This window comes from Bactrocera neohumeralis, chromosome 2 (genome assembly GCF_024586455.1).
Source record: "Bactrocera neohumeralis isolate Rockhampton chromosome 2, APGP_CSIRO_Bneo_wtdbg2-racon-allhic-juicebox.fasta_v2, whole genome shotgun sequence".
Classification (NCBI taxonomy): Eukaryota; Metazoa; Arthropoda; class Insecta; order Diptera; family Tephritidae; genus Bactrocera; species Bactrocera neohumeralis.
Genome location: NC_065919.1, coordinates 69,903,786 through 69,919,502, shown reverse-complemented (window position 1 = coordinate 69,919,502; position 15,717 = coordinate 69,903,786). Strand labels below are relative to the sequence as shown.

Here is a 15,717-nt window from a genome sequence, read left to right as displayed (position 1 = left end):
AAGCAGAAGTATTAGCAAGAACAGGCACCACCCTATAATTAGACTCCAGAAAATGTATATGCCTTTGGCTGTTTATGGGTAATTAATCGACAAATATGAGTATAACAGAGTCGGTGAAGTCAAGCCCTAACTTATTCAACAAGCAAGCAAATGTGGCATGAAATGAAATTGGCCGCACATGCCGATTGTTAAAACTCAAAGGAATGTTTTAAAAACTCTAGTGGAAGTGGTCACTATGTAAATAGCAGACATGGAACACTATATAATGAGAAGCTGTCAGGAGGTAGAAAATAAGACTATAATAAATTTTCAATGTGAGTGTAAAGCTTTCTATAGGAAAGGAATCGCAATTATCCGTCGACGGTCTCTGAAGTTGCACAGAGAAAAATTTTTGTAGTGGTGAGCTTCTTCAAAAGTATGGAATGGTTCAGAGAGAAAACAACATGTTAATGGAATTTTAGTCCCACGGTTTCACAATGGACCTCTTTCCCTTATCGTAGATGCGTCGTCAAACAGACACTCCACGAATATGCTCTTGTCTGCCGAGAGGTAATCGATATTGCGCTTTTTTTATGTGGTGGGGTCTAAGATCGAACACAAGTTTCTTATGCTTTTCTCCACAATGTCACGGCGTCTGCCGTTATTTGCTATTTCAACATGTTTCACAGAGTACAACCTTAATCCATAATAAGTGGCTCTAATGAACATATTTCCTAACTTGAAGGTATGCGAACTGACTTGGTCTACTCTTATTTTTGGACACATGTTATATCTTACCAACTACGCTTGCACAATATTTATTTCAAAACATTTTCAGTCTTCTCTGTACAGTTTAATATGGGCGAAGTTGGGTACACTCACGTGCACTTTCCGTGGAACACCTATAGCCTTCAAATTCCCTGAGCCAAAAGAAGTATGATATGTCAACGTTTAATTACATTTTCTGTACATATACTAAGTAAGTGTTATAAGCATCTGCTGGAACCGCATTCTGTGCCTTCAGAAAATTTGGTTTTTTTGGATTTGTCTCATTTTGGAGCGCTATTCGTTAGACTGTTGGATAGTTTCAACGTCATATTCATAAACCCATGCCTTGTCAGCAGTAATGGTGCGTTTGACGAATAGTCCTTTGAGTTGATTCATAAGAGATGTTGATATCCTCTGCTATCCCTCTGATGACAAAACAACGATTTTCAAGAACTATTTCATTAACTTTTTCTATGTTATCCTCATTAACAGAAATGGATGAAGGATCCGCACGAGGCAAGTTTTCGATGACTTCACGATTCTTACTGAATGCTTGGTGTCACTCAAATCGAGGAGACAAGTTAAACTTGCATAAATAAAAGTGTAGTTTTGATATTTTATATAGTGGCAACACTGGCACTAACATTTCTCTCCTTAAAAAGGTTTTTTATACATTTTTTTACATTTGTTATACATTTTTCTACTAGTTGCCAGCTTCTACATGCCAAACAAATCACAAAATCATCAACTACATACACATAATTAGCTTCGCTACTAAACATTTATAATTGTTGAACAAAGCCAAACGGAAGTAGTTAAACATTTGTCAATCGGCTTGCGATAAGATCTGAAATTGCTAATGCAAAATGTTATGTATTATGACAGGCGTTTAAAATTGATTTTCATTTGCATAAATCTTTCTATAACAATGTTAAAAATTATGTGCATAGCCACAAACACAAATTAGCATTTATACAGATGAGTTCTGCTACGCGGCGTTTTATGAGTTCAACGGCCGTCAAGCCTCAAATAAAATAAAATTACAACAAAAATGCTGAATTTAACACCAAGTATTTTCATTGCTCATATTTATGCCTTTTGATTTTCCAAATGACAACAACAAAACAATTACTAAACATGAACATATGTATACAAGAGCGTGTCATTTTAACATACACCTCTACCGACATGATTCCAAACATATATAGATACATACATATGTACAACTTGGATGCGTTAATGGCTTATAAATATTCAATTAATCGCAGATAGATAAAAATGGTGAAGTTTTTATTGTTGAAATCAAATTTAGGTGAATTTGTTTGTTTGACCCACATTTGGTGTGTACAATAGCGGATTTTTATTTACTAGTGGTGGCTAATCGTTATCGAAAATTATTAATGTTATCGATTATTGAAATTTATCGACATTCTCCGTGCTAATAAAATGGAATAATTTTGTTTGTGTTAATAAAAAGGCTGACGAATAGGAAATTTCATCAATCGTACATTTTTTGGAGAGATTTAGAAATTTCGTAAATATTTAAATACGACAAAGGTTATAATTGTCAAAATAAGTCACATGACGATCCTGCAATATCAGTGCTCTATAGCATAAATAAGTAGTTTTCGGAATAAGAACCGATTTTGACGATCGTTACGGATTTCATTTGGAAGTCATCTACGAACTTAATTGAACTGACCATACCATCAATAAACACTGGTTCTTGGTTGAGATTCATCGCCAAAATTTGAATTAAGTTCATTGATGCACTGTTGCTGACCTAATTCACGGCGAAAGTTGAAGAAAATAAAGGCGCTTAAATTTTCGCGATTTGGCTGAGAAAAATATTTTTAGTTACTGTAAACAACACAAATATTAGATCCATTAGGAAGACTTAAAAGAAAAATAATTTGAAATTTGAGTATAAAACACAGGACCAACTAATGGGGTAATTAAAATGGGTAGTATAGAAAGATCTATTTCGAGGTTCCCTACTTTTTAAAAGAAAAATTACAAACACTTACAATTTAATGGGGAATATTTATTGTTATTCGAAAGAATATTCATTGGCATTAATTTTTTGAAGATTATTTTCTTGGCCATGGCTACGTCTCAGATGGTCCATCCGTTGAGTCCAATTTTCGATGACTCCTTCGAGCATTTCGACTGGTAAACTGGCGAATGACACACGTGATGTTTTGCTTCTAGGCTTTAATCGAAACAGGATTGTTCGCACAGATTTAAGACTTTACGTATCTACACAGGAAAAAGTCTAACGGTGTGATCGTGGTGGTCAATCAACTGCCCAAAACGTGAAATTATCTGCTCACCGAAGTGTTCCCTCAATAAATCCATCGGTTGATGCGATGTGTTGGAACCGTTGGTGGAACCGTCTGGTTGAAACCAAATGTCGCCGAGGTCAGGAGCTTCTATTTCATTGCTTTCAAATAGTCGATTATCATGGCGCGATAACGGTCACCATTGACGATAACGTTCTCAGCGGCATCATTTTTGAAGATATATGGCCCACAAACCATATCAAACCGTTGTTTTTCTGGATGAAATGGCACCTCTTGAATCTCTTCAGGTTGCTCTTCGTCCCAAAACTTTCAATTTTGCTTGCTTACATACCCTTTGAGACAGAAATAGGCCTCATCGCTGAACAAAATTTGGCTCGAAAACGTCAGATCTTCGTGGAACTTTTCAAGAGCCCATCAGTTTTTGTACAAGCTGTATTTTGTAAGCTTTAAATATAAGATCTCGACGTAAAATGTGCCAAGTCGTTCCACACGTCAGTTCGACTGGCTGCGAACGGCGCCGAATCGCCTCTTCAGGGCCTTAGTGTACACTCTCAGCTTTGGCTGCTATATTTTCTTCACTGCATGCTGGACGTAGTCTATTTGGTCGAATATTATCCAATAATGAATGCCGGCTCTCAAGATGGGTGATTTTGTTGCGAATAGTTGGCTCAGTAGAGCGATTATGTTGACCATAAGTTGAGCGTACGTCGTTCCATAATGAAATGCCAAACAATACTGAATAAAAATAACTTGACCCGACTCACTCGTGATCTGTCAAAGAAGAATAAAAATAGCATGCTTACAATCCTTATAAATGTTCGTTGGAATTTGAAGAATACAAGTAGGTACAAAAAATGGAAATCTCATCGCCAGCACCGTGATCTCAACTCTCCATGAAACAAAAAACATAAAAATAAAGAGTCATAATAGGAGGAATTATTAAGGTTACATGACGGTACCTGTTATACAAATAACGCCTCCAGCGTTGACTGGTTCTAAGAACACAGATTTAGTATATCAGGTGGTGTTTTTGGTCTCATACGCTCTTTGAGCGAACAGGAAATTTGGTTATGTACGAATATATATTTTTAGTTAATTGTAATATTTTTTGACATTCATCGATCGCTTTTGTCCATCGCTAGACTTAATTTTATCATATTCGAAAAGAAAAAATAAATATGTATCCGCAACATTTAACTTATTTATTTAATTTACCGGTATTGTTTTTATGCAAAAGCTGCGAGAGTGCTGGAACATTTACTGGTTGTTGTTGTGCATAATATTTTAGGCCCGCGGCCTTTTAGCGCACACATACATTTAAATAAAAGCTGGATGGTGGCTGCTTGCTCTTGCATTGTTCGCTCTGATTTGCATTTTTATGAGTGCGTTGGAATTTCTCGCTTAAAACAACAAGAAAAACCACATAATAACATAGCGACAACAAATATTAGCGCATTCCACGATCTCAGACCATACTCCACAGCACTCCAAGCATGATGTGCCAATGTGTGTGTTTAAAAATTATTTTTAGTTTTTACTGTTGCGGGGGCTGCTTTATGTGTCAATTTATATGTCTTAGCAACGCTTAAAAAAACCACATTAACCGACATTTCCCCATTTTAAGCTGACAATGTGTTGGGAGGTTTTAGAAAACCTAAGCCCCTTTGGCCAACGTCTACCCCACGATCAAAAGAAAGCGTCAGCTTTGAGTTTTCTTTTTTATGTGTGGCGGCGCATTCCGACAAGTTGTACGAATTTTATGCTTTTCAGTCATTATTTATGAGAGAGAAGTAATTATGCTAATATGTATTTACGACCGCGTAGAAATGAGCCCACGAAATGGTTGTAATTGGTCACGGTTAACTAGCGAACGTAGGGGTTGCTTCAAGCAATTCTCTTTTTGTTTGTTGTTATAGTTTTTGTTGTTGTTATATAATATAATCCTCTGATCAGTTTAGGGATTGTTTGTGTATTATAGTGACTAGTCGGATATATTACCGAGTCCTCATATATGTAAACTTTTAAATTTTGATTTGTTCTTGAACATAAAAAAATCACAATCTGGATAGTCTGGAGTCTTTTATATTATTAATGCTAGTTCCGAAAATAATATGTTAAGAATTTAACGTAAATTAAAATGAAGTAAGAAAACTTGTATAATCAATTGAGAATATCGCCTCCTCTTCAAAATAAGATTCTGATGATCTGGTCAAATATTGCATATACCTTTTTTCTAAGCCGCCTGATCTTTCTTTAATTTAAGGTTCCTTTTTCGTCAACTTATTTTGGCGTACTCGTCAAGTGCCCACAGATGGGAGATACTTTATACAAGAGTATGGTATTTATTATAACGGGTTTTTCAATACGAACGCTATAAAAGAAAAGGGCAGCTAATGACGTCATAGTATTTTTCCGCTCTTTTGGCATTTCTCTTCAGTAAGGTTTGCCATTTAATTATAAAAAGATATACAATCCAACAACGAATCGAAATTATTAAAATTGACTACCGAAATTAGGAATCAGTGGTCTCAACTTTAAGAGACAAATGAGAATCTCGTGGAAAATTTTGAATCCAAAGGCAGTGTGCACATAGTGTCGAGAATTTTGCTGCCGCTAACGCATCGATGGAGGAAGACCCAAATCAGTCTCTCACGCGTCGTTCTCAAGCGTTGGGCATCCCTGTGACGTCGTTGTGGCAAATTTTCTGAAAAGATCTTGGCCTACATTCTTACAAGATCAAATTAACGCAAGAACTGAAACCGCTTGACCAACAAAATTGTCGTATGTTCGTGAATTGGGTGAGCAACAGTATGAAAATGATCCGGTTTTTCATCGAAAAATAATCTTCAGCGATGAGGCTCATTTCTGGCTGAATGTCTTCATCAATATAAAATATATGTTATTGGTCAGGTAGCAATCCACACGTACTCCATGAGTCAACATTGCATCCGGGAAATATTACGGTTTGGTGCGGTTTACATATGTGCCGGCGGCGTCATTGGGCCATACGTCTGCCATGATGAACAAGACCTTTTACTGTGATTGAGAATCGCAACTGCTCAATGATAATCGAATATTTTTGGCCCGAATATGGACTTGGACAATAGTTGGTTTAAACGGGACGGTGCTACAAACCACACAGCGAATGTCACAATCGATTTATTGAAAACCAAGTTGGGTGAAGGTGTTTTCTCACGAAATGGTCCAGTCAGGCTGCCTTGGTCGTGCGATTTGACGCCGTTAGAGTATTTCCTGTGAGGTTACGTCTAATCTATGGTTTATGCAAAAAGCCAGCGAAATGACATCAAATGTACTTTCACAGGAATAAACAATTTCATTATTAATTCTTGAAAAACTTGTTACTTCTGCCTAATTCTGTTTCCTTCCCTATTGTGCCTGTAGCCTTCGGCAGACTTTTACGTCTTGTGAAGATATGTGAGTTCTAACTGATGCGGTAGGACATAATACCAGATGAGCTCAGCAAGCAGTTGCTGACCACTTAGTCACCGTATTACAAAATTATATAAAACAAATAGTCGATCTTCCGTCATGCTCTAACGCTGGATCTAAAGGCTTTGAAACTTTTGGCTTTTTTCGAAAAACTTTGGTTAGCAACGAACACACCCACAGAGTAGAGTGTTAAGTTCATCTAGTCACTCTTGAAGGAGTTCTAACTGGACTCTAGACATTTTCTCCGACAGTGTTAAGCATTTACTTCGAATTAATATAAGCCGCCTCAACAGATTCGTAATAGGCTCAAAGCGCTTCATTTTAACTTAAAGATCTTTGGATTCATACTAAGGTGTTCGTGATATCACTAATAGTCGATGTAAACAGCTGTGGAAGTATGCTTCATCATGACATTTGTCACGAGGATCAGCTCTGTAACTTATTTGGTAAAGATGTAAGGGAGCCACGAAACTTTCACACTTTCATAGTTGGTATCTTAATAAATTTTAAATACGAAACAACTTGGCTTCACATTTTACAATTCTTTATGTTTATATTTTCTAAATTGATCAGGAAATTTTTCTAGTATTTTGTGATGCTGCTGTGATCTTATATTAAGAGCTAAAAATAATCTAAGTAAAAAACAATTCTTTAAAATTAATCAACAATCAAATCGAGCGTTTCAAAGCTTAGACTCTTCTGCCGGGTGGCAAATACGACGCTTGTGGTGGGATGTACGAGTTGGCTGGTGCCACTGGGGCTGGGGCTGGAGCAACTGGCGCTTGGGATGCAAAGTTCAGAACTGGTGCAGCACCGCCATTGTTGCTAGTGGATGGACCGGGCAATGAGTCGTATTGTGACTGAATGGCGCGTTGTGCATTCTCAGCATCAGCTGGGGTGCGGTACTTGACGAAGTGTACTTCGGGTTTCTGGGTTTGGTGGTTGATCGAGTTCAATTTGTTTGCCAAATCGCCGATATCAGCCTGTTTGCTGAGCACATAGATGGCGGTGCGTTCATCACCAGCAGATTTAGCCAATTGCAAAGCAGCATTTTCGAGTCCGGTGTTTTCGGGTCCCTTAATGAAGACAACACGCAAGTTCTTCTTCAGCGAGTTGGCGAGTTGACCTGCATCGCCAGCATCGTCGAATTCATGTTCAGGTGCCGAGTAGCTATAGAACTCCTTGTTGTACTCATTCACAGGCTGAATGGGTTGGGAGAGTTGAGCGGCACCAATAGGAGCGGAGAGATCGACAGCGCCTTGCTGGGGGTAGCTGTATTGAGCCGAAGCGACGGCAACAAAGCACAAAACCTGCAAATTTAAAATGAAAAAAGTTATTTAATTTTTCGTTGACTCTGTTTTGGTAGAATCCTTTTGAATGTATCCTTGGTACACCTACCACAAATGTACGCATCTTCAGGCTTGCAGCAGTAAGTACAGTTTTGAAAGAGTGTCGAGTTGATTATGATTAGTTTTCGTTCGCGTCGCGATCTTTATACCATTTAGCTCTCCAATGCAACAAGCTTTCGGTGTTGTCAAATACCAGCGTTGAAGCCGCTTCAGGCTTTGCACAAGCGTTATCTTGATCGACGTCATAGCAGTAAGTTCGATATTGTGATTCAACCTGTGTAAAATACAAACACAAGTAGCGCTGTTGGTGGCACGAAGGTTTCCAAAGACAATCTTACTGAAAATACGCCGATCGATACAATATTAAAATATTTTAGTATAATAAAAATAGCTTGATTCTCTTTGTTCAAAGGAGACGATTAACATTTTTTCATAGAAAGTTACCAATGCAAATTCGAAAAAAATAATCTCAGATCGCACAGTTATACGCATGAAGTGACAAATATTTATTTATTTAAATGACCCTGGAGGAAAATTAAGTAATTTGGTTTTTGGCAGTATTCCAAGCGCCATCTGAAGCTTTTATTGCAACGTTTACAAAATCTTGTTGTAAATACTCGCAGACCGTCTTGAAGCCGCAGACGAGCCTGCAGTGACTGTAGAAAGTTCGTAGCGGCAAAAAAATTGAGTTGAATCGTGAGTTAAACCAACTTAGTCAATTATTTTCATGATTTTTCAGGTAGGCAAAAACTAAAATATAATTAGGCGAGGTAAGTTAAGCTAAGCACAGTTAAGAACTTATAGGAGAATTTCGTGGTCCGCTATAGGAGTTTAATTTCATATTCTGAAGTCTGGAAAAAAATGCTACGAAACTGGAGAATTTTCAGCATTCAGAATTCGGTTTGGCAAATTTTCTTATTTTCTTTCAGTTTCTTAGCATGACAAAAGGTTTGTACTACGAGTTTCTCATTCTTAGGTTCTTTATTCATATTTACAAACTCTGTTCGATATACGTTACCGCTGTTTCCTAACGTCGAAGCCAGAGTTACAATAGTCAAAGTTCATCATTATCTTTTGGCTCCTTTTGAGGAGCGGTTTCTTTCCAATTTTGTATGCCAAGCTTCTTCATGTCTTCCTCGAATTCATCAATCTATCTTCCCCTTGCTTTAATGGTGCATTGTGCGGCCTCTACAAGTTTCTTCTGCGCTTTCTTGTTGTCCATTCTCGGCACATGGTTGAAATATCTTTGAAAATTTCATAAAGCGTATTACATTTTCACCCTGTTTAAGTTCGTTTAGCTTATATGTCACTCGTTATTATCCTTTATTGCTCCAAAGATCTTTTGATCTTTCTTGGTCCATGATATTACTTTTTGTCTGCGTGCTTCATTTATATATTTGAATGCTTTTGCCTTTTTTTAACCTTTGGATGAGTCGGAACAATAGCTTTCCTTAGGCTATTATTAGGTGGTTGATGGTGCTAAACGACGTACAAAATTTTGTGTATCTTGGAACCAGCATTAACATCAACGACAACTTAGACCTCGAAATCCAACGTAGAATAACTCTTGCCAATAGGTGTTACTTCAGATTGAGTAGACAATTGAGAGGTAAAGCCTATCGACGAACAAAGACCAAGGTCCCCGTCCTGCGATATGGTGCAGAGGCACAGACGATGACCACATGTGATAAGTCAGCATTACAATTTTTCGAGAGAAAGGTTCTGCGGAATATATATGGACTTTTGGAACGATGACACAGTTCAGCGAATTAAGAGACACCGGCCTCGCTGGCTAGGTTATGTCGTCTGAATGGATAACTCCAGCTCTGAGAGTATTCGACGCAGTACCCGCCGGGAGAACCAGAGGAAGACCTTCACTCCGTCGGAAATACCAAGTAGAGGATGACCTGGCTACACTTGGAATCATCAATTGGCGCCAATCAGCGAAAAGAAAGAAGGACTGGCGCGCTGTTGTGAACTCGGTTATAACCGAGAGCGGTGTCTAGGCGAATAAAGAAAAAGTTGACGGTGCTAAAGTTAATTGCTTGTGCTACTCATAATCATTTTTGACGCATTATTTCATACGATCGAAAGCATTTTATAAAACACTGATATACAAAAAAATTGAGAGAATTACAAGAATTTTTAATAATATTTTTTCGAAATTAATTTTTTATGAAAAATTTGTTTTTTTACTGAAAATCTAAAAAGTATTGCTAATATTTATAAGAAATTAGTTCTGCAATATTAAAAAAAAAAAACTCCGAAGTAGCAGCTTTTAGAGAAACTTTCAGGCGTGGCTTGATTTTTTTGTTCTGTGTAAAAATATTCTTACAGTACTCTAACAAGCTTTTCATTTCCACCAGATATAATCTTCAATCTTATCCTTAAGACCGATAGGTTATTTTCAAGCAAATAAAATAAATTTAAAAAAATGCTGAAGTAGTGTAATATTTTTCCAACAGGGCAGCAATGCTGAGTGAATTGCTGGGTAACCTCGCCGAAATGTGCGTAAGGGCAACGATGGAAGTCGTGTTTATTTTATGTCTGTTTTTGTTCGACTCCCTTGTTATGATCAGCGGAAATTCCGTTTATAGAAATTTAGACAATGAACTTGATTTTTGCAATACATTAGGAGGAAGATAACGAAGCGTATAATTGATTTGAAGCTGAATTGAATTCGAAATTGTTTGCATATTTCGGTTGAAATTTACGAAAATTGAATTAAGTTATTATCACTTCAAATTTATGTATGCAAAAATTGTTTACAAAGGGCTTGAGTTTATAGTACAATGAAGATGCGAATAAAAGTGGAGACTTCTGCTAGTGGAAAAGGACCATCGAACTTTGTCTTTATGGCTTAAGCTCACGTCTGAAGATCTAGATCATCTCTTTCTTTTGAAGTGGTTTGTGATAAGATGTGATCTGCAAAATCACTACGAAAGATTTATGAGCCACATTTGTGAGAAAGTTTGATGAAGATTATTTGATTAATACTAAAAGCGGCACCACCCTATTTTTTTATTTATTCATCCATTTTTAAATAAACTTTCATAAAATACTTTCGAATTAATAAAGTTTGTAGCCTTGTGAATCATGCGAGCTATTATTAGACATATGTTATCCGTATATATTAATTTGAGCCAAATACTGTTAAACTCGAATTGGTAAACAACATTGCTAACTTTTTACGTCAATCGAAACGAAAACATAAAAAATGAATTAAAAATAGTTAAAACTAAACCAGAGGAAAGTCCGTAACCTTCCACAATATGCAATGCCGAAGCGATCAGCTAACCAGAGCTCGAAACTAGTTCACAATGAAAACATTGAAAAGGTGGCAATAATTAAAATTGTTAACTCTGAGAGAAATTCATTAAGCTAAGTTCGTAAATTATGGTGCAAAACAGTAATGAGACAAATTTTATAAAAGAAATAAACGTTTTCCAATATTTTTTGGTAGAAATGATAAATGTGATGCAGGGTGAGCAGATATTGACGAAGCCATCAGTTATTCGTGTGGCTTTGCGGCGTCAAAGCTTCGCACATCAACCGAGGCGAAGCGTTGGGACAACTAATGATGCTCGCCATATTTTACATACACACATACATATGTATAAATGAAGAAACAATTATGAAATAGTTTGTTGGGGGCGTGAAAGCGGTTATAACCTATACGTAGTATATGTAAGTGCTTAGAGTTGCCACCTTCGCGAAATTTTGTGAGAATATTGAAAAGTTCGTAAAAGAAAATATTGGCTTCGCGGTTTGAGGAAGCTTTTAATTCAAATCCGATTGTATTTCTTGATACATTGTAAATAATACTGAATTTCTGTACTTCTTATGACTATTTATAATTAAAGCTAGAAAGTGGAAGAGAAGTCGTTAAGGTGTCCTCAACTCATCTTTACCTGCGCAGCTTTGAATATTTGCGTCGTAAAAAATCGCTGCCCTCACCACATGCTTACCAAGAGGTTCAGTTAAAACTACTTTCCAAGCAAATAATGCAATGGACCCTTTACGTTCTACTGAGTCATAAAGTGGCCCACAGATCCAATATAGGATGCAAGAGGCCAACGAATAGTAACATGGAATAACTTGATGTTACCCTTTTACTACAGGGTTTTTCCGGAAAGTAATAGGACTGATTTTCTTCTGCCGCGACTATACTTTGGAGTGTGCGTGCACTGACTGGATTCGGTAGAGGGCGTTCCTAGCTAACGAACGTGTGACTGGTCAGTGGTCTCCGAACACCTGGCGAGTGAGGACAAACATTTTCATGCGACATGTTTCTGGAAGTGTCAATGTCCCGGCTTACACCGCCTTTCTCGTAAACAGCTACCTAACCAAGGCCGGCATCCCAACGCTTGTGTAGCCTCCCTACAGCCCAGATGTGGCCCCCTGACTTTTTTGTTTCCTTATCTGAAAAGGCCGATGAAAGGCAAGCATTTTGATCTAAGCAGCGTGCATCTCGGATTTCAAAGCTTTCCAGAGAATGCCTTGGACGCCTTCAATGCTTGAAAATCGCGCTGGCTGCATTGCATCGGCGCAGAAGGAGCCTATTTTGAAAGTTTTGTTACGATTGGTTTAATACATTTTTTTAAATCGACTCAGTCCTATTACTTTCCGGACAAACCCTGTAAACTTGAACGGACTTTTAGTGAGCGCAAGGTCAGTATTTCTGCTCTGCTGATGTGCACATCTCCCCAAATGGAGTCGCACTTCGAAGCATTGTGGACTGGTAGCCTGAAGGTAAAGTTATTTGAGCACTTTCGACAGAGAACACCTTTTCCAAACTTCCCTTCGCTTGCGACTCATCCGTTAAAGGCTCACCGCCCCTCTTCTCTAGGACTTCGCCGAATTCCGAATGGAGAAGAGACATATCACATCAAATAATTACATTTGTGGAAAAAAGCACATTCGATTTTGATATGAAAACACTTAATTTTTATAAAAATTTAGAGTCAAAATCAGATCAGAATATAGCGGATTGATTCCTGAGGACAAATATAAAATTTCCATCAGCTGTGATGCGTACTTACGGTCAGACAAAATTAAGGGCAAATGGACTAAATTTACTTTTGGTCTCAATATCCATTTATGTAGTCCTTAGGGTCTCCACTGCAAAAGTCACTGCAAGTCTGCGTAGTCGTAATTACAATTGATTTATTTAAGTTTTCTATTTTTTAAATAAAAATATGCTGGCAATCCTTAACTGCCCGATTAACGTCAGCATCCAATTTCTCGTCTGCTTGCCGTCTTTTCGGCGATTGTCATTGTTGTGATAAAGTAATTTTACTTTTGTTGTTGTAACATTTTTGTCTCCGTTTGTGTATTTCATAGGTGATATTGCTTTGTTTTTGTTACGGAATTCCTCGCGTTAGGCCAATTTTGCTTGTGAATTATGCAAATGTGAATATTCCGGTTTCATTGCCGCATCGCATAGTGTTGCTGTTGTTGCAACATTGATCTCTATTAGGAATATGTTATTTAAAGCTATAGTTGTCTTAAATGCCAGCTGTCACAATCAAAACAAAATAACGTTAATTGCCGATAACATTTTCTTCTCCTTCGTTAGGGACATGTCTGTATGTGTGTGCGTAGACAATTTATATATTCGTTTATTTGCATACAAATGTGTTTGTGGCTTTCCGAAAATGCTAGCGCCGCTCGTGACTGTCGTCTGCAATTTTAGTGTCGTCTGTTGTAGGTGTTGGTGTTTTGGTTGTTCACAAGGCACAGTGTGTTAAGAAGACTCGTTTTTTTAAATTTATTTACTTATGTATTTTTTTATCATCAAACCACACATACTGTAATCTACCATATGATAGATATTTGGTAGATGAATTACTTGAGATAATAATAAATGTTTTTTTTAAGTGCGCACTGCATTAAAAAAATTTAATGTGATTATGGAAAATATTAATTTTTGCTCCAAAGAAAACGTTTGCCTTTAACACGGCCTAGTGAAAAGTAATTTATTGAAAAAGTAAATAAATCTTCAAATGGTTTTAAAGAAAATAAGAAAGAATTATGATTTAACCGTTTCCTATTTTTTAATCTCTTACGGATACAACCTTTCCATTTTCATTACAGTAAAAACGCGTTTTAATATAATTTTTGTTTTGAATACGCGTTTTATTTGATTTTAAAGAGGACCTCTACCCTGCCTAAATCATCTCATATTCAAAAATCTAAAAAATTTTTGTTACCATACTACTGTGATCAAAGAGTAAAGTGAAGTGATTGTCGTGATGTGGTGCGGTATGAATTTCATCCGCCAGGCCAATCTGTCCACAAAGAATATTGAATATGAGCCAAACACGTCGTTTACGTCAAAATTTCATTTACGAAGTGATAGTTCCTTCATCACACATAGCATAGTGCATTGATTCTTCCAAACTTTTTCGTCAAGAACTAGACTCTTATTATTCCACAACCATTGTATCCGTTTGATTTGGCTCCGCGCGATTTCTGGATTTTCCACAAATTCAAAAGACCATGTAAGGACACCATTTTCACATGACTGAGAAGATAAAAATCTAATAGAAGGTGGTCTTGAAGGCTGTACCGGAAAAAGCATTGGCTAAAAAGCGTATTATCAGATGAGAAATACTTTGAATGGGACAAACCCGAGGAAACCCATGAAACTCCTTAAAAAGCAAAATTATTATCAGTAATTATAGTATTATTTGTTGTTAATAAATGAAAATTTTTAAATTTTGTTAGCTTTTCTTCAGACACGTCCCACTGTGCTTTTAATTATATATTGTATTTAATTATATTATAAATATTCGTATGTCATTTAGTTTGTTCAGCATATTTGCAGTATTTCACATAACATACTACTCGAACTACTAGATGCATACATTGTTGCAATAGGCCAGTCCTTCGAAAACAAAAGTAACATGTTTCTCCTCTCATTCCCTGGCACTGCTTTGTATTCAATCAAACTTACGACAGTCGGAAAGAACAATAAAAAATAAATAAATTTACTAAGAGGAATGGGTACTATTTTAGGCTTAAAAATAATATAAAAATGGCTACAAAAGATACGCTAATTGCTTGACTCGCTATTGCTCGAAAATGCGTCGAAGATGGACAACAACAGTCGTTATAATTTACGTGAATACTTGCCGTCGACGGCCTAGTCTCTCGGTGCTTAAAAGCACATACATACATACATAGTTCAAAATAATGCGTTGAGTACTGTGGGTCCAGTATTGCGGCACCACACTGAAATTAACTCCAAGGGCTACTTCCAGTTCAAGCTGAATATTATAGCATTATTTCTGATAAGACTATGCTGAAATTTCGAGGCAAGCCAAAGAACAGACATAATCAAAAATGGAAGATAAGGAGGTAAAGATATAGGCGAAAATGCCAGCCCGCTAGTTGAAAACGTAAATAGTGTTTCTGGTTCTAATATTTTAATAACCGAACATGTGCAATTTTGGTTTCCTCGATTCCGTTCCGCTAAGTTTGACGTCGAAGATATTTTTTTATTCTACATTCTTTCAAATAAGTACCCGGAAATTCTCATTTTAAATTTTCCCGCTGAGAATATTTCAAATTTGTATTTGTCAACAATCATCGGAATGGCGCGACAAAAATGAGCCAAAACCGAAAAAAAAATCGTAACGCACACAAAACTGTTGACTCGTTCCTAGTGACGCCGTAAACAAACTAAATGACACATAGCAATAAAAACTGGCAGAGTAGTGGCTGACAGTTGTGCCAACCTGGGGAAACATTTTTGAAATATTCTGAGCTGGAAAATTTAAAATGAGAATTTCCGGGAACTTATTTAACATAATGTATTCAGTAATATTTACAATATCATCATGCAAAGATATACGCAAGAACAA

The 15,717-nt window shown here is 36.9% G+C and overlaps 1 protein-coding gene across 1 annotated transcript; it reads right to left on the bottom strand.

Moving 5' to 3' along the window:
* Window positions 1-7,160: 7,160 nt before the first annotated feature.
* LOC126758343 (uncharacterized) lies at window positions 7,161-7,913 on the bottom strand. Its single transcript, XM_050472596.1, has 2 exons — window positions 7,899-7,913; window positions 7,161-7,810 (listed from the first exon to the last, which is right to left on the bottom strand). Exons 1-2 carry the CDS (start codon window positions 7,911-7,913, stop codon window positions 7,190-7,192), a joined length of 636 nt encoding a protein of 211 aa, XP_050328553.1. The 3' UTR covers window positions 7,161-7,189.
* Between the last annotated feature and the right edge of the window lie 7,804 nt (window positions 7,914-15,717).